The 22,876-nt window shown below is 49.7% G+C and overlaps 1 protein-coding gene and 1 pseudogene across 1 annotated transcript; both read right to left on the bottom strand.

Moving 5' to 3' along the window:
- Positions 1 to 1,701: 1,701 nt before the first annotated feature.
- On the bottom strand, positions 1,702 to 5,703 carry LOC149349095 (uncharacterized; annotated as a pseudogene).
- Positions 5,704 to 21,292: 15,589 nt separating this feature from the next.
- On the bottom strand, positions 21,293 to 22,609 carry LOC149349096 (uncharacterized). The gene has a single exon (XM_089575403.1). It carries the CDS (start codon positions 22,607 to 22,609, stop codon positions 21,506 to 21,508), a length of 1,104 nt encoding a protein of 367 aa, XP_089431529.1. The 3' UTR covers positions 21,293 to 21,505.
- Positions 22,610 to 22,876: the final 267 nt, after the last annotated feature.

Below are 22,876 nucleotides of genomic sequence, written 5' to 3' on the forward strand. Positions count from 1 at the left end.
TTTGCTTTCTTTGCTTTCTTTGCTTTCTTTGCTTTCTTTGCTTTCTTTGCTTTCTTTGCTTTCTTTGCTTTGCTTTCTTTGCTTTCTTTGCTTTGCTTTCTTTGATTTGCTTTCTTTGCTTTCTTTGCTTTGCTTTCTTTGCTTTCTTTGCTTTCTTTGCTTTGCTTGCTTTCTTTGCTTTCTTTGCTTTGCTTCGCTTGCTTCGCTTGCTTCGACGCGTCGAACCGAGGCTAAAGTCAGTAACCGAGCCTTGCTGGGAACGCCTCAGATGGTCTGGCCGCGCCTAAGCGTAGGACAGCGACACATGCTTGAGCCATCACAATCAAGAAATTTCGTTGCCTTCTCTTTTGGTTCCGGCAACTGAAAAGTGCATTATTATCAAATCACGCACACATTTACTCGAGTGCATAAAAAGATGAAAGCACAGGTGTGTTTTCACTGCATTCTTATAGTATCATTTAGAGGAACACAGAATATAAATTTTAGTTGGCATGTATCACGTTATATTCTCAGAGACCACTCTCGTTCAAAATGGAGCTTTCATCAGCTAGAAAAGACCGAAAAAGGAAGTACAGGTGTCGTCATCAGTGGCCCAATTTATCCAGAGTACTAGCCTGTTTGAGAGCTCTGAACATGGTCAGGGACCTTTAATGTTATGGCTGTCACTGAAGGAATGAAGCTGCCTAAATAGTAATTGCCCGGTAAATTTGTTGCTTGCGAATGTACTCTGCTTCTGCCATCCTGTCAGTGACTGTGGCACAGGACACAAGAGTGTTTTCTTTGTCTTGACTTCGTTATTATGTGAAACAGCTAAGTAGTAACGTTACCACTAATATTAAATATTGTGATGAAGACGAAGCTGGCAGTGGCGCGGGACGGAGCGCTCGCGCTAGGCCAGCGGCCATTAAATCATCTCTTCTCCATCGTTCACCACGCCTCATTTTTCGGCTGGCCGTCACGTTACATTTGGTGTGAGGTGCTGGGGTCCCTTCATCGCCATCCTGGTCCCGGAGCTTCGGTGTCCTGCGCCTGCCATGGACGTCGGCAGTGAGTACCTGGTCCGCGCCGCCTGGCCGTGCCCCAGCTCGCCCGACCTGAACCGACCTCGCCGCTCACCCCAGCCCCGTCCCCCGCCCGGACCACAAGACACGACGACCCAAGACCCGGCCGACCCAGGACCCAAGACCCTGCCCACACATGAGGACACCCCCTCTGCCCCTGCCGTTCGGTGCGTCCAAGGGCCTCGGCCGTCAGTTCCTGGCACCCTACGGCCCGGATGCTTCGTGGACCGGGTCTCATTCTCTCATCTTTCTCATCGTGGCGGCCACCACTGCACCATCTTCTACATACTGTTCAACCCTCCACTCAAGACCATCGCCATTTCGCGCGTCTGTTCGTCACCTATCGGGATGATCACTCGGTGGCCCCGGGTAGTGTGACGAAGACGAAGCTGGCAGTGGCGCGGGACGGAGCTCTCGCGCTAGGCCAGCGGCCATTAAATCATCTCTTCTCCATCGTTCACCACGCCTCATTTTTAGGCTTGCCGTCACGTTACAATATTATTAATCTATGCCTTTAAACATACCCTCCCATCCTCTGCTAATGTGCAAACTTGTGGGCTTTCTCCGGTGGGTCCTTCGTCCTAGCTGCCCAAACCACCCTGTATCAGGTCCACACGAGCCAGGCATCCAGGAATAGGGCTCAGTGGTGGCTCAGAAGTGGCTGCAGGCGGACAGGAGGGAGCTGCGAACGCTTCGGCCAAAGGGGCTTCTACTGTACGTGCCCATGTAGCAGCTGCAGATGTAGCATTTGTTGATGTAGCAGCCGCCTATGTAGTAGCTGCCGATGCCGCAGGTGCCCATACCGCAGGTGCCGATGCCGCAGGTGCCGATGCCACAGATGCAGCTGCCACAGATGCAGATGCAGATGCCATAGGTGCAGCTGTAGCAGAGGAGCGTAGGTGCTGTAGCGTAGGTGCAGCTGCTGCGTAGGTGGACAACACTTAAGCTACCCTCAAGAGTGCAATGTGAAGCACTCCCGCTTTATAGAGTGCAAGGCCTCTAAACTACAGCACTGAAAGAACGCTCCTCAGTGGTGTAGAGCGGAGCAGTACAACCCTTTCCCGGCTGCAGCGTCCTCTGGTGTGTTTGCTGCTCTTTGCAAGAACGCGTTGCAACTTGGTCGTCTCGATGCTTCATAGAAAGATGTTGAAGCCACAGCGGACGAGTATTTGTTAGGAGCGAGCCGCGAGGCACATGTCCCGCATATTCATAGTATTGTGAGCCTGTCCCCATGGTAAACGCCTTGCACTCCACAAACAGCCCTCATATACGCTCATGTAGGTGCGGGTTGACAGTTCGGGCGCAGATTCATGCCCGACTCAAGTTGAGATGCAGTTTTGTGGTAGACCTTTCACTGATTCCAACATAATCAGCCACGCATCTGTGCGAAAATTACCTCCAAAATAAGCTCCACTACAACCTTATCCCCCGTTATTCCTTCCTATAGCCGAGTACTACTACTGTTTCAAATAAAAATAAACTCTACATTCCTCAAAAGAAAGCAATTCGGGCATTTATGAACACTCCATTTGACAGTCACACACAACCACTTTTTGCTGAATTAAACTTACTTCCTATCCCGGACATGTACGATGCTAACTTGTTCAGGCGCTATGAAGCTGGCATAAAAAAGAACAATACCGCATTAGTTAAGATTGCAAACCTAAAGCTTAAGATTAGTATTCGTACTACACGACAAGCTGAAACCTGGGAAATTCCATACTCACGAACAAATTATTGACTTCAAATGTTGTGTCATCTCCTTCCCTCATACCTAAACAAATGTAGGTAGAAGTTTCTTTTTTTTCGGTTTTCTTTTTGTTACGAATTTTCTATTCCTTTAGTGATTGTTTAGTTTTTATTGCAGTCATTCTCTTGTTGAAATTTCATGCAATATTCTATGATATTAAGAACTGCCTTCATGGTAGATTTGTTTCATACATGCCTGTATTTATATTCCTAATAACTTTACCAAGTCGCCTACCTTCTGTGAACTTTCATTTGTCTTCCTTTTTCTTTTTTTTCTGAGAGCTGTGTACAATTAAGTTGGAAGAATTTCCTCTTGCTGTATGCCATGCTGCCATGTAGAAAAGGGCCGTGGGCCTAGTCAAGCCCATAAAGAGGCTTTTTCTCCACGACCCTCAGCATTCTTGCAATGCTGAAATAAAGATTTGATTTGATTTGAGACTTTCTTGCGGCATGGCTCACTGCTGTGCCAAAAAATTATCAGCTCATGTCCCAGCAGAACTGCATCTTTAGATCCCTTTGTCAGGAACTGTTTTTTTTTCCAACACCTGAACTAACGAATCTGAAGATCTGACATTACTGGAAAGCTTGGTCTTCTTGAACAAGCCAACATGACTGAGTGAACTACCAGCGTGATGACTTTGCGAACAAGCAAAAAATTGTGGTTTGTGGCATAGCCACAATTTACATTTTTGTGTTTGGCGCATCATAACCTCAGTTGCTTTTGGGCCATTAAATCAATATAACTAACTAACTAACGATTTACATTTAATCCATGTCCCGAAGCGACACACGGGCTATGATGGACACCGCAGGGGAAAGCTGCGGAATAATTTTGATGACCACCTGGGGTTAAATAAGCAGACTTCGCACAGTATATGGACCATTTTTGTGTTTTGCCTCCATCAAAACGCCGCCACCACGGCCAGATTTGAACACAGGTGTTCTGGCTAAGCAGCCGAGCACCCTGACCACTCAGCCGCCGCAGCGGGATCAACAGGTGTTTTAAAGCAAGCGAAGAAAGTAAAATGGAAAAACAAAGATTTGTCGGCAGTCATGGCTAGGTTAAATCCTTCAAAATGAGAACAAGCTACTCTCCGGTCCACAGATTCAATATGCGCTGTAAGCTATCCCCCCCCCCCCTTCGCACCCCAACACACTCACACTTCCTTCTTAAACTACCAAAAAAATTTTCCCAGGTTATGTGACCGGAAAACATTTAATCAATAACCTTGCACTGCAGGATATATAGACACAAATCTCATTATAACGAGTATACCATTAGCTGAGAGGAAGCACAAGAGCTGGTGCTGCAGCTTCACGTTTAACTCGCGCAGCTCTTCATTTTCTTTCCTTAGCTTCTTTACTTCCGTTTCGGTTTCCGTCTCGACGGCCCTGTCCAGAAGCTCATCCGTTGCGGCCTGTCTTGCAAGAATCCGCAACTCTTTGACGTTTTGAACCTGCAGTAGTTATCAACACAGTGTCAAAACACATATCCACCCATGTTGTCCTTGACATTACAAAAAAATTAAATTTCTTTCGATGCATACTGCAGAAATGCCACCATGTGGCACAGTGTTACTGAAAACCTGATAAACATCACATGTCATTACAAGGTTCAGGTTTTGAATTGCGCATACATACTTTATCGCGTGCCAGGTATGCCGGACGTTTTGGTGGGTGCACAACTATCCCACGATGTCTGCGACCTGAAATATATTTGTCCATTTCTTCTTTGGATTCGGGGAAGAAAAGAAATGTCTTTTAGGAGTGCGCTTGCGCAGTTTTCCGTACATTGATTGTGATGATAAAATGCAAGATAATACTTCATTATATTTCCTGGACAAAGCCTTTTGCAACAGTTTTTATTCCAAATTATTTAATTGACAGTGCCTATTCTGCCGCCAGCCGGAATTCCCCCAACACTCACCAGAGACTGTCTGCTAAATTGAGTAATCTGCCCCCCCCCCCCCCCCCCCTTTTTTTTTCGAATGCATCACTTTCGCCACTGTTCAGCAACCGTAACGAACTTTGCTATATGAAAGTGCAGCCCCAAGTTATTGGTTTATGGGGATTCAACGTCCCAAAGCGACTTAGGCTATGAGGGATGCCGTAGTTAACGGCTCCAGAAATTTCGACCACCTGGGGTTTTTTAATGTGCACTGACATCGCACTGTACACGGGGCCTCTAAAATTTCGCCTCCATGCCAAGTTTTCAAAAAAACAATGCAGAGTCGACACTTGCTACCTAGTGTGGCGTGAGTGCCTCTGCACACATTTCGCAGCTTTCTCGGCTACGGAGGCCTTCGCAGTTTCATATTCGATACACGTAGCTACATTGCCCTCGCTTTGGGACGGGGTCAATAACTAAGCTGAAACCGAGAGCAGTGAACTGTATATTTTATGCTTCCGAACTAGTCCGAAGTGATACCCCCCCCCCGGCCCCCCCAACGCAACGGGTTTACCCTGGGAAGACCAGCCGCTCATCACTTCTACTTACGAGTGTATTACTGCAACAGAAGGGTGCCTAGATCAGCGCCAGTGGAAAAAAAAACGTATTCATGGAGCCCATTTGATGGAGTGCTAGGAGAATTTCAGCCGGGCAATTCTACTAGCTACCGGACACTGCCAAATTAATTTCAATATATCCATCAACATGCAACATGCTCCAAACAGGACGGAATTCGCAAACCTGTATCGCAGCTGAAGGTCAGAACTGCGCAACAGCGGTGCGAGTTAAAAAAAAAGGCAGAAAAGCTCAAGAATAGATTCCTATAGACCTGACAAGAAAATTCAAGTGCTGTACCGCCGTCAGCACGCTTAACACGAACGCTAGATTGCGTGTCCTGCACTGATATTACAGCCTCTGAGCGCTCGGCGCAGAATCCGAGACCATGCTGCACGGTCAAATGTTTTAGGGGACACCCCCAGGGGGGAGTAAATTTGTAAAAAGGGAGTAATTACTCATTGGCATCTACCCAAGCGCAGCCATACGGCTACAAAAGACAGCTATACAGCTTTCTCAGAAACTTCGTAGTTAAGAAAAATTCGTCCTGGTTCGGGGTTCGAACCCGGGACCACCGCTTCACCGGAGCAGTCGCTCTACCAACTGAGCTAACCGGGACGGTTAGGTTATGGTAGGGCGAGAGCGAATTGATCAATAACTCGAAGTGGGAACAGTATTGGTCAAATGCTGCACGGTATGTTTGCGGAGGGTGGAGACAGCTCGTGCCCTGCTTCCACTTTAGTTTTGTCTCAGACGCAGCGGCCGACGCCCAGCGGCACTACATCAGTGGAAGACAAGCGCTCGTGCGTTCGTGTTAAGCGTGCTCACGGCGGTACATACATAGAGGCTGAATGAAGGAAGTTTCGATATTGCCACGTATCATTGTAGCGTCCCTTCGTTCGCCCAAGGCCGCAGAAAAGGGGTGTTATCATTTTTGTTCGTGACGCGAGTAGCGACCGGACTAATCTCGATTGTTCACAGCCATGAACAGCTGCATCTACGTGTTTCTAGATTACTCTAGATGATCTCGACCTGTTATCTCGAAGTTTCCTTGCCGGCTTTAAATGGAACGATGCCGCGAGCAGCGGGAATTCGTAGTTCGACGACTGACGAGCACGTTTGTTGCTTACGCGGCCGCCGAGTGATTCAGTTCTTTTGCGGGCGCAAGTCAGCCCAAATAAAGAGCTCCGTTTGAAAGGCTTGTTGCTGTTTTCCTGACTGCTGGACTGCCGTCACTACAACGTGGCAATATCAATCAACGCTCTACGTGTACTACATCAAAGGCACTGGCAGAACACGGATAGCTGCACCTACCGCAAGGTAGAAATTACAAAAGTACTCAGACAATAATAAAGGTGTTCTTACCTGTCATCTCAAGGATTTCTGCGTCATAATACCCGCCCTTTGTTTTTTTCGTCCCCCTCCCAGTACACATGATATACGTGTTCCGCCATAAAATCACTGACGCTCTTCGGGTGGAATGTTTTTATCAGCACTGACGAAGTTTCCTTTTTAACGCTGTCGAGAACAAACTTCACGTAGACGTAGTAGACCATTGTGAGCGATAAATTGCTGATGCACACCCGTGAGCCAACCTCACCAACCTCGCGTAGTAAGAACAGCGAAAACTCTCTACATGCTCATCTTTTCACAAGGTAAGGTTGTGGCGCTGCAGTCTTGTCAAAAAAATTGGATGCTGATTGAGACTGCTCACAGCTTTAGCGCGTTGCTCTGAAACAGATCGAGTTATTATTTGTATTATATGTTGGCACTGTAGTAGTTAACTTTGTAAATGTAACTTTCTTTTTGGCTAGCTTCAAGCGTTTCCTTGCTGGGAGAGTCGGGCGCGGAGTTTCTCGCGCAATCTGTCGTCGTCTCCTTGGATGTGCGTACCGTCTGTTTTCAGTGTGCTCGTTCTTGCACCGTATACAAGCCAACGCCTCATTACTTGTACAAGCCTGCTAGAAGCGTGCAAAGGAGGTGCTCCAACATGCCTTCCAAAAAGCGCTACCGCGCCTGTTTGGAGCCAAATCTCCTACCACCGAAAATTCCGCGGCAGACGACATGGAGCCGGCCGCAAATTGAATCCCCTGCAGCGTCTCAAGCACCGCAGGTAATTCACCGACTTGTTTATGCCATATTCAAGGACCATCGACTTTCTTCGGCGAAAAGTCTTACATTCCATGAACTGATAGCAAAGAATCCGCAAGTGTCATTTTTTTTTTCTCCTAGCTGTGCATTGTTGCAGAAGCGACCTTTGCCATTAGACTTGCGAGCCGCGAGGAGAAGCCCGCTCTTTAGTGGTTTTGAAGCAATACGCTTGGCGAGAAAGTGCATATTTGTTGGGGTGGATGCAGAAAGGCGGTACGGGTCGTTGAGATAGAAAAGGCACTGCAGGAGTTGAGTGGAGTAGGAAGGGCAAAGAAGGGCAAACAGGTGCTGGAGCTGGACAGCTCGAAACACCGAGCACCGGCGGAACGGAGCATGACGGCGCGGTTGCTGCTGCGTGATGTGCGTGCATTACCGTCATGGAGGATTTGCTTCGCTAGACTGTGGCGCGCTCCTTTGAAGCCTTGCCTTTTAAATAACTTAGGCCTGTCTGTTTATTTTGTATTTCAGCGTGCCCCTTGTTTTTTTTCTTTTTCTTTGTAAAAGGGGGGTGCTAAAATCTTCAATTTTTTTTTGGAATCGCGAGAAACTAGAGTCCTGACCACCAACCGCAGTCAGTGGTCATGCTCTTGGCTGCACGGTAAGCATCTAAAGTCTTCCTGAGAAGGCCGAGCTTCCACGGCCTATCAACGCCTATCGGTGGGCTTGGCGGCACTGGAACAACAATGACCAACCCTCTTCTGTTCTTTACTCAGGTGCTGCTGCTTTGGTCGGCTCCGGCGCAGGCCAGTGAAGAACTTACGCTGAAGCGAAGCCAACCATCCTTCTGCAAGCTCGACAATTTTCACCAACGTGCGCTTTTTCCTGCCGAGTTGCCGGCGGTCGATGGATTCACTTGTACAGCACAAGTTACAGGGACATCAACGGAAGGGGCGTCTTTTTTGGGACTGGATTTTCATCGCAACGCCAGTAGGCTTGGCGGCACTGGAACAACAATGACCAACCCTCTTCTGTTCTTCACTCAGGTTGGTGAAAAGCGTTTTGCAGCTTCTGTCAGAGACGACTGTCGTGGTCTACTAGTGCTGCCGAGCCCACAGGCAATTTTTATTTTGATTGCTGATTACTGCAATACAGTGGCACTGTTGTTGATGTGTAGCGGGGACGTAGAAACGAATCCTGGTCCAACGCAGAAAGAATTGTTCGAGCAGTTACTCGAGGGTCAATCTGCCTTGCGAAGCGGCATGAGCCACTTAAAAGAAGAAGTAAACAATATGGAAAAATTGTTCAGTGGCTTCCAATTGACGCTTACTCGGTTGGAGAAATGACTTGGCGACACTACACAGTTTTCGGACACCAATGAATAATTTCAAACCAGCCTGCAGTCTATCGAAAAAGTCATGACTTTTCAAACTAGAAAACTGACAGACCTAGAGGACCGCAGTCGGCGCTCGAATCTAGTCATCTACGGGGTTGCTGGAAACCCTGATGAGACGGGGCAGTCTTTAAGAGAAAAGATAGACAAAGAAATCAATAATAAACTTAATGTAGAGGTCAAGTCTATTAGGCGCATTCACAGGCTCGGAAAGCAAAGCGGGAAAAGACCAGCCCTTATTTATCTCCAAAATTCAGCTGAAAAGAAAGCAATACAAGAAAACGTGAAGAAACTAAAAGGGTCCGGCTCATCATACAAAATGACTATTCCCATTTAACCCTTAAGAAACGCAAGCCATTGTGGGAAAATGCCAAGGCAGAAAGGGATGCTAATATGAAGGTTTTTCACGTACATGATAGGCTGAGGATCGAAAAAGATGTTTTCGTTTGGGATGAAACGCAAAACAGACGCATTAAAGTTATGGCTGGTCACTCTGCAGAAACTCAGGTAATGGAATCACCCACTGTGGAATCACTCACTGTGGAATCACCCACTGTGGGATCACCCACTGTGGAATCACCCACTGTGGAATCACCCACTGTGGAATCACCCACTGTGGAATCACCCACTGTGGAATCACCCACTGTGGAATCACCCACTGTGGAATCACCCGCGTTGGAATCAACGGCTGTGAAATCACCCACTGTGGAATATCAGGCATGACGTCACTCTCACACTCAAAAGAAGCATGTGCATTTGCTAAACATAAATGCTCGAAGCGTCATTAATAAAACAGACAGCCTTGAAATACATTTAGTCCAATACGATACTCACATCGCTGTAATAACAGAAACTTGGCTTCGCAGTGAAATATTAGACGACGAAGTTTTTCCTCCCACATATCAGGAATTCCGAAACGACAGGTCATCTAGGGGAAGTGGTGTGGCCCTGCTTGTTAAAAATCAAATAGGTGCTTTTATTCTGGACGTTGTGGCTGACCTTGAATGCTTGTGCCTAAAACTGACATGCTGGGGTTAAAGCTTCGTTCTGTACGCAATCTACAGGCTTCCTGATTCCCCACCGAGCTACTTAAGCAAACTGCAGATACATATGCCTCAATTTCAAAAGAGCAGAACACTTCTAATTGGGGATTTCAATTTACCTGGCGCCAACTGGGAGCTGTTTCAAACATGTTCACATCATAACCAAAGCATCGATGTGATGTTTGTTATAATGCTAGCGCATGATTTAATTCAGGTTGTGGATAAGCCAACACGCGTACATGGTTCGAACAGTTCTGTTCTAGATTTGGTATTTATAAAACGTGATATCGCTGAATATTCTGTACAAGTTGAGCAGGGGCTCTCTGATCATTATTTAGTAGATGTTAGCTTTCCTCTTTTATCGCCTAAGAAACATCCGAATTCGTCGGTTAAAACATTCAAAGATTACTCCCGTGCCAATGACGCATGCATAGTAGATTATATGGAAAGCTGTCTGACTGAATTCGGTGAAACTGACGCCTGCATCCTGTAGGACCGTTTTAAGCGCATGTGTCATTACTACATTGAAAACTTTGCGCAGAGCAAACGAAAGAAAGTTAACAAACAGACTCCATGAATGACGCGTGACATCATACACCAGAAGTGCAAAATAAAATGATTTAAAAAGCAGCGAGCGCAACCTGGCATAATCAAAAAACTACAGGAGAATCTTTCACAGTCAGTCTGCGATTCCAAAAATTATTATTTCAGTACGTCTCTACAAAACTTTATAAAGAACGCACCAGAAAAGTCCTGGAATTACATAACCGGAAAAAAAGGCTCTTGTGTCACAGATATCAGTCAACAGTTCCATATTCACAGACCAGAGAGCCATTGCGCAGCATTTTAATACATATTTTTAAAGCGTCTTTTCGAATTCCAGTTCATGTACCCTAATAGTCGCACAGTATCATGACACCGAAGTCAATTTTGTTTCTTACGCTGGGATATTTTCTATGCTACTGAACTTGAAAACCAAAAAAGCATGTGGCCCTGATAACATTCATAACATTTTTCTGCGAAGATATACCGAATCAGCTGCAAAGTTTTTGTATGTACTGTTTCAAGCATCCTTGCGAACTGGGAAATTGCCTGTTGACTGGAAGACCGTCCGAATCATTCCTGTACCTAAGAAAGGAGATCGTTTAATGCTGTCAAACTACAGCCCAATCTCCCTTATTTCATTTTGTTGTAAATTAATTGAACACGTGATTGCTGATAGCATAAACGAATTCTTAAATCGGCTCTCCATTTTATCCAAATTTCAGCATGGTTTTCGTGAAGGATATTCAACAGTAACCCAATTACTAACAGTTGTTCACTCGATTGCATTGACCTTAGACAGTAATGGCCAAGTTGACCTAATATTTTTAGATTTTAGCAAGGCTTTTGACAAAGTCCCCCATGAAAAATAATTCTAAAGGTTAAATCTATTGGCCTTCCTGAGATATTAATTACCTGGATTTCAAACTATTTAGCTAACCGTAAGCAGTATGTCTCGATTGATGGAGAGGAATCGGGCGCTCTTGCAGTCACTTCTGGAGTGTCTCAGGGGAGTGTACTTGGATCTTTATTGTTCTTACTATATAATGACATCGTCACACAACTGTTCCGGGCGTAGAGATTCGATTGTTTGCGGATGATTGCTTGCTGTACCGAGATATTACATGTTCTAATCACCAGTTTGACCTAAACACCTCTCTTACATCCTTGCACGGTGCCAGAAATGGTGTATGGCCTTAAACAAAGAAAAAACAAACTTCCTTTGCGTGACACGTAAAAAAAAATATTTTTGACCACAGGTATCATCTCGGACAAACACCACTACAGGAAGTTTCCAGTTTTAAATACCTAGGTGTAACATTAACTAACAATCTGTCCTGGAATTCACATGTGGGAAATATCTGTTCGTCCGCCTTTCGCAAACTATGTTTTTTAACAAATAAACTATCCAAAGCCCCCTTCAGGTAAAACTTCTCGCGTTTAACTCACTAATCAGGCCTAAGCTCGAATATGCATGCGTGGTGTGGGATCTTTATACTACTACCAATATTAAGAAAATTTAAAGAATCCAAAGAAAAGCCATAAGATTTATCTATTCTAAATTTTCACCTTTTGATTCTCCGTCTGAGCTAATGAAATCTGACCGTATCCAACCTCTTGAGGCAAGAAGAAAAAATATTCGACGAGAATTTCTTTTCTTGCTCATAGAAAACAAACTGGCGCTTGATCCTGCACCCTATTTATCGTTTTTAGCCACACGCATCACACGCCACCATCATTCCGGTTCACTTACCCCGTACTTTGCTAGAACTGACACTTTTAAATTTTCCTTTTTCCCACGTACCATCAGCGAATGGAATTCTCTGACACGATAAAATGTGAGGGCATAATCACCCTGCATGCCTTTTTTATTTTTAGTTTTTCTTTTTATTTTACTTGTTGCCCGTGTATCTGTGTTATCTAATATGTATTTGTTCTGCTTGGATATCTAACATGATCTGCGGTATGAAATAAATAAAAAAATCAAAGAAAAACACTGTTGTCTGTGATGCTGATTATAGTGACGGCTGATGGCAGAACGCAGCATGCGGAAATGAGAAATAGGGCTAGGAAATGGAAATGATGAATTGATACAGCATAAACCATAGCAAAGAAGTTTGTCGCTTCAAAGATAGCGGCTGAAGAGAAAAAAGCAACGCGGGTGTACAATTATAGTGTACTAGAATATGGGGTAGTGTGTTCAGGCGCCGCCGCTCACCATGCATTGGCGTGTCGCGGCGCGCGTCGAAAGTGCGGCGGCGCTGCTGTAGCATGGGCTGTCGGGAAAAGGCGCGCTTTTCGTTCTCGTCTGCTAGTCAGTGACGCGTACGCGTGCATTGACGCGGCTGCGTGGTACGCGGCTCACAGAAAGTTTTTCATGTGATCCCTTTCTCGTGCTATAATTGCCGCTGGCCGTCCGACAGTGAAGAAATGCCGAATCGTCGGCGGCAACGGCACTGCTTTACACCTGTGTGCACAACAGGCTACCATTGGACTAAGGGTGAGCAGCCGTCGCTTCTCGCTGTTCCAAAAGATGAACCGCGCAGGAAGATCTGGGAGCGGAATTTGCACCGGAAAGACAAGACCCTGGATGAAACGTACTAGGTATGAAAACTGCACTTCGAGCCATCGTGCATTCTCAGAGATTACGTTCACGTTATAAACGGAGGAGTCCGCATACCACGCGGGAAACCAGAGTTGACGCCGGACGCCGTGCCGACGTTGCTTCCCAATAACCCGAGGTACTTGTCATTTTTTTGTCAAGGGCATCAAACAGTCGCGAGAGGCAGGGCGAACAGGAAAAACTGCATGCGAAAATCAGACGATGTTCATAAGTATGCCACCGCGGCCGTCTGATCATGAATTGGTCACGATTTCGAGGTCGCTTTTCCTGCTCGCTGCAGTATGCACAATAGTGTGTTCATCACCCTTGTGTTCAAACTTTCCTCGGCAGCAGTACCCGCTGTAAGTTCTCTGCGCCTGTACACAATGCAGCTATTGGAAAAGAATATGGAGCTGCTTTTCCGCAATTTTGGCTGTTTTGCGACCGTCTGCTAGTCACTGCTCTGTTTTTTTCTTCCGTGTGCGACTTGTCCTCTCGCATTTAATTTTATTTGTCGTGCATGTACAATGACAAACATTTACAGGACACGTTATTGAAGTGTCGGCTTTTGAAAGGACCAAAAATACTCTGTGCGATGTACAGAACGCACCGCCGCGTATCGGGAGGAGTGCATGCAGTGACAGCCCATGCTCTGGTGGCGCCATCTCGTGGCTTTCGACATCAACAGCGACAGCCGCGAGTCCTCCCTGAACACACTACCCCATATTCTAGTACACTATAGTACAATGATCCGAAAAGAAAAAGAAATCCGTAGCATTGAATTAAGAGGAACAAGAAACCGCAGCAGAAGGGGACTGATGAGGTGAAATGTGGATCCAAATATTGCGTTATGAGGGCCTCTCAGTAACATAGCCAGTCTGAAATGCGCATTGCAGCCAAATGGGATGTCCCCGCCATCATTTTGGGACTTGAGCACCGGCGCCAAGGATAAATGCTGCGTATAGAAGAGTTCATCACAAATATAGCCAAGCACTCATTCCAACTGAACACTAGAATTGCGTGAGAGGTGTCGACTACATCGTCATACCATATGTAGATGTGGCAAACGTGAGTTTGCGTGTCGTACATTAGCCACCACCTGTCATTTCTCGCCATCCTAGGCGATGGTGTAAAAGACAACTGAGGAAATAAAGCTCTGTTTACTGGCAACACTTGGTTGTTAAGTATGCAAAAAATGCAGAGAAGTATGCATGCATTTCTGCTCTGACATCGTCTGTGCGCAGCACGGATTACACTGATACTTTTTAAAGCCCGTAGTAGTTTTTTATGAAAAATTCTTCTGCACACCAGTAAGAATAACAAAAAGTAAAAACACTGAGCCCTCAACATAGCGGATATCCTCAGGTCTCTTTCTTTGTCCAGCAGCACACCGGTTCATATCTTCTCGTGTCAGTATGTGAAGCTCACTTTATAGCACTGGCAGCTGCAGCCGTTCACTTGGTCAGCATCTTATCGCGGTGAGTGGCAGACTCGTGTGCAGTGGACGCAATTACAGCTTCTGCCCTGTCACTTCCCTTCCCATTTCGTCAGCTGGAATAGTCACAAATGCTCAATCTGGGTAAAGAACAAGGGGTATGTGGATGCAGCAACAATTTTTTTTTTGTATAGGAGGGCAGGCCTTAGTCAGGTGTTGTTTAACGCCTTTTGCCTGCTCGTCCTTGGTTTACGTATGCATTGTAAACCAAAAATAAAGCAATAAAAAAAAATTGAGCATCAATTGTGCCCACTGCATGTCATGATAAGATGCTGACCCACTAATCGGCCAGATTTCTCAAAGCATGCCGACTCAGGCTTTCGTCATTGTCTGATGTAGCTAATTACATTCCTCTTTTGTTCATTCTTCGCAGTGAGCTGCAGCAAATGAGGTATCTGGAGGTGTCACTGAGGTTACAGACGAACAAACTGAGCATGAAGAATGTCTGGTGCCACTATCTCAGCTCTCTGAACAAGCAGGAATCATTGCCTCTTTTAACCAGGATACTGAACAGGGAGGCCCTTATGTGCGTGAGCAAGCTGACGACCCAGATGATGACCTTTCTTATTTCATTGCAGCCAACTCGAAAACTACTCTTCCTGGGCAGTCCACAACTCGATTTCAATCCACGCTGCTTATATTATCATTTGTTGTGGCACCAAGTTACCGTGGACAAAAGTCGACGGCTTACTCAAGCTTCTGAATGCCCTGTTTGCTGAAGATGTTTTTCTTCCAACCAGGTATGGTTTCCGAAACACTGGAAGCTTCAACAATCAAAATGGTCAACATTCATGCTTACTGTCCGACTTGCCAGTTCTTGATTAATGGCAATGGTACCACTCACTGGCGTTGCCGAATTTGCTCCGAAGTTGCAAGCCTAGGAGAGGTTCTGAAGAAAGGCAGCTTTTCTCTCACGCTTAACTTGAAGCAACAACTGCAAAAGCTCCTGAAACGCATGAAGAAGAGTAGGAAACAACCTGCTTCAGCCTGCTTCATCATGCCCAGAAGCTCTCACTGACATCACAGATGGTCTGCTATACAAGAAAGTTCGCAGCGACCACAAAATGAAATGGAGCAACCTAACATTCACTCTAAATACTGATGGTTTACCGGTATCAAGTCAAGAAAAGGTTCTGTGTAGCCAGTAAAAGTTGCCGTTAATGAGCTTCCCGTTCCTCTGCGATGGAACAATATTTTGGCTGGAGCTGTTTGGTTAGGCAAGGAGCGTCCACCTGCACACCTCTTCATGGAAACCTTTGCGGACAAGTTCCAAGAGGTTGACAGCCTGATCTGGACCTTTGCTGATCACGTTGTGGAGTCTGCAGTCATAATTGTGTGCTGCTGTGTGAAATCACCGGCCAGAGCTGCTTTGCTCAATGCAAAGCAGTACAGCGCATACTATGGCTGCACTTGGTGTCTTAACAATGGAACTTTAGTTGACGATGAGACTCCTGCTTTCATTCAGTCTTATGAAAGACACAGATGTATAGCATATGTTATACATAGCAGATTGGTTGCCAGTGGAAAAAGTAAGGAATGTCCTATACTATGTCCTCTCAAGGAATAACAGCCTACTTGGCTAGTTGGATGTTTTATACTTTGCGAGTGTTATATTTATGTTTCTAATTATTTTCATTTGTTCTTTACTAATGCTTTAGTCTGTGTGGCATGAAGTGAATTTTGATTTTAATGATTTGTTGTGTTTTTGTTGTACGTTATGGCGGTTATTCTTGTAGTAACGCTCAAAGGGCTAGAAGCAGTTGTCGCTCTCTAGCACCAGCATGCCAGCCCTAGCAGTCAGAGCTGTGACCCCCAACCCGCGGTGCGGTAAGTCGCAACCACGGTGGGTTCGGGCCAGAGGGGACAAACACGAGTATGCTACTCGGAGGAGCGTTTATTGCTCCCGAGGAATACAGTGCAGCAGCAACAATACAACCGCCGTAACGAGGGAGAGTGTTCCGGTCGCGTACGGGGGTGAAAAGCACAAAGGAAAGAACGCACGCAAAATGTGGGGGAAGAAGGTTCCGCTCACCTCGCGTGGCTCCTCGCTCACGGCCCGCGGCGGTCAAGTCACACGGTGGCCGGGCGATAAGGGCAGCGGTCTCCGTGGCAGATCTCTGATCCGTGCGTGTGCACGGCTCCCGCCAGAAGACAAGCGAGCCTCGGGAGAAACGCGTCTCCTCCCGGGCTGTGGAGAGGAGGTCTCTCCGTTGTAAGAGGGGAAAGAGGGAAAGTCTCTCGCGGCGGCGTCGCGGCGGGGAGCGAAAGGAAGCGGCGGCGGCGAGAGTGCCTTCCCTCGCAAAACCTCCCGAACGGCGCGCGCATAGCATCGCGTGATAATTACGCGCGGCGGTTACAATGGGACAGGGGATTCATGTGTATCCCCACATCCCCCTCCTTAAAACTGCCCTACGGCCGAGAAGTGACCGCGTTCACAAAAAGGGTGTACCGAGTGGGGCCGGCGAAACGCCGTTTAACTTTAAAACCGATTAAGAAAAGATTCAGCTCACAGCCAGCAGTGCCGTCGTCGAAGGCCGTGGACGCCAGGGCAGGAAGGCAGCGTAGACGACCGCCATGGACGACCGTGGAGCCCAGTGTTGAAGGGGGTCGATGAGCGCAGGTCTCGTGAGTCGGCCAGGGCAGCTTTGCCGGGACGCGCGGGCGGCAGCAGGCTCAGGGCGATTACGCACCGGTCGTCGCGTACGGCAGGCCCCCACTCAGCTGGATGAACCGCTTGCTCTTGGCTCGCCCTCTTTTCCTCTCGTTGGGGGGTGACAAAGGCGCGCCGACCCATTTTCCCTCTGCCGCAGAGGACTTGCGAGGCGGGCCCAGCGGGGCACCAAGCTTCTCTTGCGGGCGAAGCCCGCTGCCGCGGGGACACGGGGAACTCCAAGGCGGCTTCTCTGCTGCAGTTTTGCGCCATGGTAGACATAGGCGCCGGTTTCACCGAATTCTCGCTCGCTCGTCCTGCGGCCGACCGGAAGCTGTTTTTCGGCACGGTGGCTCGGTGGTGGTCGACAGCGGGCTCTTGGTTCTGGAATGCGGCCGCCCTCCAAACGGCCTGGCTCTCGGTGTTCGAAGCAGCAACGGTCGTTGCGGCGTCCGCTGGCTCTCCTCCGGGCACGCTGTGAAGGCTGGTCTGCGGCTGCAAGGCTATCTTTTCTTTCTAGTTACATTACCAATTTACACATTTTTTTTTGAGCTAGTCTATCCCCGCTCGGTCTTTTCCGACGAGAAAGCGTGTGCTTACTCCGGAAGCCGTGGTGCGAAATATGGAAGGGGTGTTCCGTCCATATTAAGCAGGAGAAATTACTCCCTGCGCGTTGGTCAGAGTTGTTTCTGCCGTGGGCGCAAGTTGTAACGAGGTGCTGGGCTCTGTTGTCGAGCCTTGCCTCTCGGTGCGGCTGCCTGCTGGCGGGGGAGGGTGTTCTCCACAGTCCACTCGTTCCCTCTGTCAAAGTAGGGTTTGAGATCACAGACATGCACTGGCCCGCCGGTCGGTCTTAGCGTCAAGTCCGCCAGCCTGTAGACGAGAGAGGTAAGTTTCTCCCGAACTACATATGGTCCCGTCCATTTCGGCGCCAGAGAAGCAGAAAACCGCTTACTGGCATCGCTCAGAACGTGACTGCGCCTCAACACCAGGTCCCCCGGTTTGTAGTGAACTTCCCGGTGAGAGCGGTCATACTGCGCTTTCTGCTGGGCCCGAGCAGTGCTCAGATTCCGGCGTGCTTTGTCCAAAGCCTCCGTCATCCTCGCGCGCAGCCCGGTCGCATAGTCGGCGCGTGCCGACCAAGCAATCGGGGTGTTGCTGCGAACCTGTAGAGTAAGTTCTAACGGGTTCGGCAGCTCCCTGCCAGGGTTGAGAGCGGCAGGTGTGTACCCAGTCGAGCGGTTCACGGTCGACCTGACAGCAAACCCAATCTCGGGGAGACAGGTGTCCCAGTCGATGTGCGTCTCCGCAAATGCAACGAGCATGTGCTTGATGTTGCGGTTCACGCGTTCCGTGGGATTCGCCTGGGCGTGGTACGTGGTTGTTCTCCTGTGCTTAATGCCAAGGGCCGCACAGGAGTCCACGAAAAGTTTGGCAGTTAAGTACGATGCATTGTCCGTTATCAACTGCCCGGGGTAGCCGAATCGTGTGAACACCTCGATCAGCTTCCCCATGATTACGCGTGCCGTCAGCTTTCGAAGTGGGAACAGTTCCACCCATTTGCTGAAATGGTCTGTGACAACGAGCAGATATTGGTTTCCACTCGGAGTCCTGGGGTAAGGTCCCATGACGTCACAAGCCGCAATTTGCCAAGGACCCTGGCTATTGATCGGCTGCATGAGCCCAGGTGGGCGTCCACCACGTGGCTTGACCCTTTGGCACACGTCGCACGAGCGGGCGTAGCGTATCGCATCCCGCTTCATGCCAGGCCAGGTAGCGAGGCGGCACAATTTGAGGTCAGTCTTAGGTCCACTCGCATGCCCAGCGATGCACGTGTCATGAAAGTAGCGTAAAAGTGCTCCTCTCAACGTGCGTGGAATCGCCACCTTGAAGGACTCGTGTGTATCCTTCTCGGAGGGGATATATCTCAGCAGGATGCCATCGGAGTCGAGCAGATAGGAATCCATCGCGCTCACAGCATTACCAGCTGTGTTCGAGCGCCCCGCACGGACAACAATACCAGTTGCCTCCATGTGCGCCGCGGCCGCGCCGCCCGGCTCCCTGAGCCCGTCGAACACTTTTCGACAAAATGGATCCTCCCGCTGTGCCTCCAATAGCTCCCTTCTGCTGAAAACGCTCACCACTGAACTGATGCCTTCAAAGTGGTTTACGCTTTCGCCTTGGGAAGGCGGGGTGTCCCTTCCCTCGGGGCGTTGTGTGAGCTGCGCGGCAGTCGCGCTGCTCTGGCTGTCGGGCGCGGCGGAGTGGGCAGTATTGTTACTTCCCAAGCCGTCAACGGGCGCGCGCGAAAGTGCGTCCGCCATCACGTTGTTCTTGCCCCTCCTGTAGCGCACGGTAAAGTCGTAACGCTGGAGGAGTAGCGCCCATCGCGCTAGGCGTCCGGACGGCTCGCCTAGGCGTCTCAGCCAAGTGAGTGCCATATGATCAGTCTCAATCACGAAAGCGACTCCATCGACATAGTAGTCGAACTTCCGCAGAGCGAAGATAATCGCGAGACATTCTTTTTCTGTGACGGAATAGTTTCTCTCTGCGGGAGTTAATGAGGGGCTGGCGAACGCCACCGGTCTCAGGCTACCTCCGTGCTCTTGAAGCAGGACTGCTCCTAAGCCCAGGTCACAAGCGTCCGTGTGGATCACAAATTCCCTGTTCAGGTCAGGCAGCCTTAGCTCTGTGGTTTCCGCGAGCGCGCAAGTGAGATGGCGTGTTGCCGCCTCTTGCTCGGGTCCCCAATGCCACTTCACACCTTTCCTTAACAGCGCTGTTAAGGGGGCTTGCAGAGCTGCGCAATCTGGGATAAACTGTCGATAAAAGTTCGCCAGCCCCAGAAAGCGTCTCAGTCCGCCTATATCTGCCGGCGACGGGAACTGCAAAATAGCCCGCAGCTTGTCTTCGCACGGCAGAAGGCGTCCTTTGTCTAGCGTAAACCCCAACAGTGTTATTCGGGTCGCCGCTATCTGGATCTTGTTCGGGTTCAGAGTGATTCCCGCAGACCTCAGCCTTTCCAGTACATCCCTGAGATGGCGTAAGTGCTCATCAAAGGTTTCCGAATACACGGCAATGTCATCCAGGTAAGCAAGAGCGTGGTGCCACCTTGCATCGCCTAGGACACGGTCCATCAGACGCTGGTACGTCGCGGGCGCGCCGACCAGGCCGAACGGCATTCGGGTAAAATGGAAAAGTCCCCTGTCACAAGTGAAGGCAGTTTTCTCTCGGTCACTGGGGGTCATCTCCACCTGAAAGTATCTTCTGCTAGCATCGAGCGTAGTGAAGTACTTCGCTCCACCAACATTGGACACTATCGAGGGAATGCTCGGAAGTGGGTATGCGTCCTTCCGTGTCACCTCGTTCAGGCGTCGATAGTCCACACAAAGGCGGGTTGTTCCATCCTTTTTGGGCACCAGCACCACTGGAAACCCCCAGGGGCTGTTTGATCGTTCCACAACGCCTGTATCGAGAAGCTCGTCCAGTGCGTTATCGAGCGCTTTCCTCTTAGCCAAGCTGACTGGCCGAGGATTGCACTTCCATGGAACAGCGTCGCCTGTCTCAATTTTGTGCCTAACCAGCGTAGTGCAGCCAGGCCGCTCCGTGAATACGGCGTCGTACTCGTTTAGGAGCAGAGACAAACGCGCTTTTTCCTCCCCCGACAAGCTGTCTGAGTTATCCAGCAGCGGGTGGGGAGGCCTGCATGCCGCCGCGGCACAGAGTGCAACCGCAGGGGGGACAGGGGGTCGCGCGGGAGGGGAGAGGTTCCCTTCCGCGCTTTTCCTCTCGGCGCGGTCGACAGGCTGGTTGTTCAGCCGGGCCGAAGGCGTTTCGGGGCTCTTTTTCGGGCGATCGTTGCGTACGTCTGCGCGCGAAGCATCGGAAAGCGAATGCGCTTTCGACGCTTTTTGGGGTTGAACGAAAGGTTTCAGGGTGCCACATGCTCGCTCCCTATATCCTCCGTTGCAGACGTCAATAACAATGCCCGTCTTGGCGAGGAAGTCTCTACCAAGAATAATTGGAACCGATAGGCCGGGGAGGTGAGCGAAGCGCTGGCGCCTCACTCTTTTCTCCCACCGCACCACAAGCCGCGTGGCACCGCTCGCGTGCGCAGTGCCGCTGGCGAATCGGAACGTGAGGTTCCTCGCTCGCAGTCGGAGTCCGTTCCGACGGAGATGCTCACATACCTCGTCGCCAAACAGGGATGCGCTCGCTCCTGTGTCTAGCAATGCCATGAACTTACGTTGTGCCACTGTAAGCTCAATAAGCGGTACTGGCGTGTCGCTGGGTGGTTCCAAACGACAAGCCAGCGGGGCTAGGAGTTCGTGTGACTCACTGAGCACCGCTGTTGACGCCGCCGGTTGCGAAGCGTTGCTCACCGGCGGCTGCGTTCGTTTCCCGAAAGCGCGTGCTCTCGGTTCACGGGGCGTCTGCACTCCCGGGCGTAGTGCCCTCGTTGGTTGCACCGGTAGCAGAGGGTACTCGGCCTTTGCCGGGCGGGGCAGTTGTCGCCCCGCGCCGGCTGACCGTTCCTCCCTGCCGGGCCTACCGTCGCAGATGCCCTTTGGTCTAGCGTCCTCGGGTCGGTATGTCGGTCCCGATTCTGCGTACCTTGGCCACGCGCAGCGTGTGCTGACCGCATAGCATACGCGTACGGGTCGAGAGCTCGGTCTGATAGTTCCCAACCGTTTCTCATTTGCCCGTCACTTAATGCAACCATTTCGGCTCCCCGGGAACGGTTTCGAAAAGTGTCTCCGTTCCAGGCGCATCGCGGCTCAAGTGCCTGCGACGCTGGCGGGGGTGGCCGATACGCGCGGGAGGCGAGTATGTCCGCCTGTATGCGCTTGGCTGCCGAGGCGAGTTCGTCCAAGTCCCTGAACGGTACGCCTCGTAGGTAGGCTGCGAAGGTAGGGTGCGCTTGTCGCGTGACACGCTCTACCTTCTCGCCGTTCGAAGCTGAGGGGTCTGCAAAACGATAGAGTTCGTCCATCGCCCTCACGTACTCAAGCAACGATTCGTCCGGATGCTGAGTACGCAGCTCCAACTCGCGCCGCAGACGACGCTCGTAATCTGCGGGCAAGAACTCCTCGCGAAACCTCGCTCGGAACTCCTCCATTGTGCGAGACCGATAGCCAGTAAGGCGGAACCAGCGGGCAGCCTGATCAGTCAGTGAGATTGGCACGACACGCTCCAGAATCTCGCCATCGGAAAGCCCTGTCGCCTGCTGGTAGGTCAGCATGCGCTCAAGGTACTCGTTGGCACTGACAAGATCATGGTAGCCACCGTAGCTGGGAAGGTCCACCCTTAGCCTCGGACTCGCCCCTGGAGCGGGTGTTTGCAGGTTGTTCTGCACGATACCCGTGAGGCTCTCTATGAGGCGCAAGGCGTTGCGCAACACAGCCTCTTGTGCGTTGGCCTGGCCAGGTAGTTCTGGCTGAGGGGCCGCGTAGGATGAGCAAGGTTGCACGTGTCGCGCCATGCTCTCCCTACCTGGTGGCATAGCGCTTGGCGAGAAGTGCCTAGCGTCGCCGTTCGTCTGAGCCGGTGTGTCGTGTGAATCACCGCTCGGCTCAAACGATATAAGATAGCAGGGGCTAGCTTCAGCCTCTGGAAATACACCTGCAGTAGTTGTTACTGCCGTGCCAAGATGTTGCTGCTGAGAAGCCGTATTGGACAACCACAGCAGGGACTGGACGTCAATCCCGCTCGCCGCCATGGCTAGTCTGTGTATCGGCAGTCGCTCACA

Source organism: Amblyomma mixtum, chromosome 3 (assembly GCF_055824585.1).
Source record: "Amblyomma mixtum isolate Tamu chromosome 3, ASM5582458v1, whole genome shotgun sequence".
In the NCBI taxonomy this organism is placed as follows: domain Eukaryota; kingdom Metazoa; phylum Arthropoda; class Arachnida; order Ixodida; family Ixodidae; genus Amblyomma; species Amblyomma mixtum.

Excerpts from the sequence above, each read along its gene's own strand:
- LOC149349096 (XM_089575403.1), bottom strand. The coding sequence starts at position 22,609 with ATGGCGCGACACGTGCAACCTTGCTCATCCTACGCGGCCCCTCAGCCA.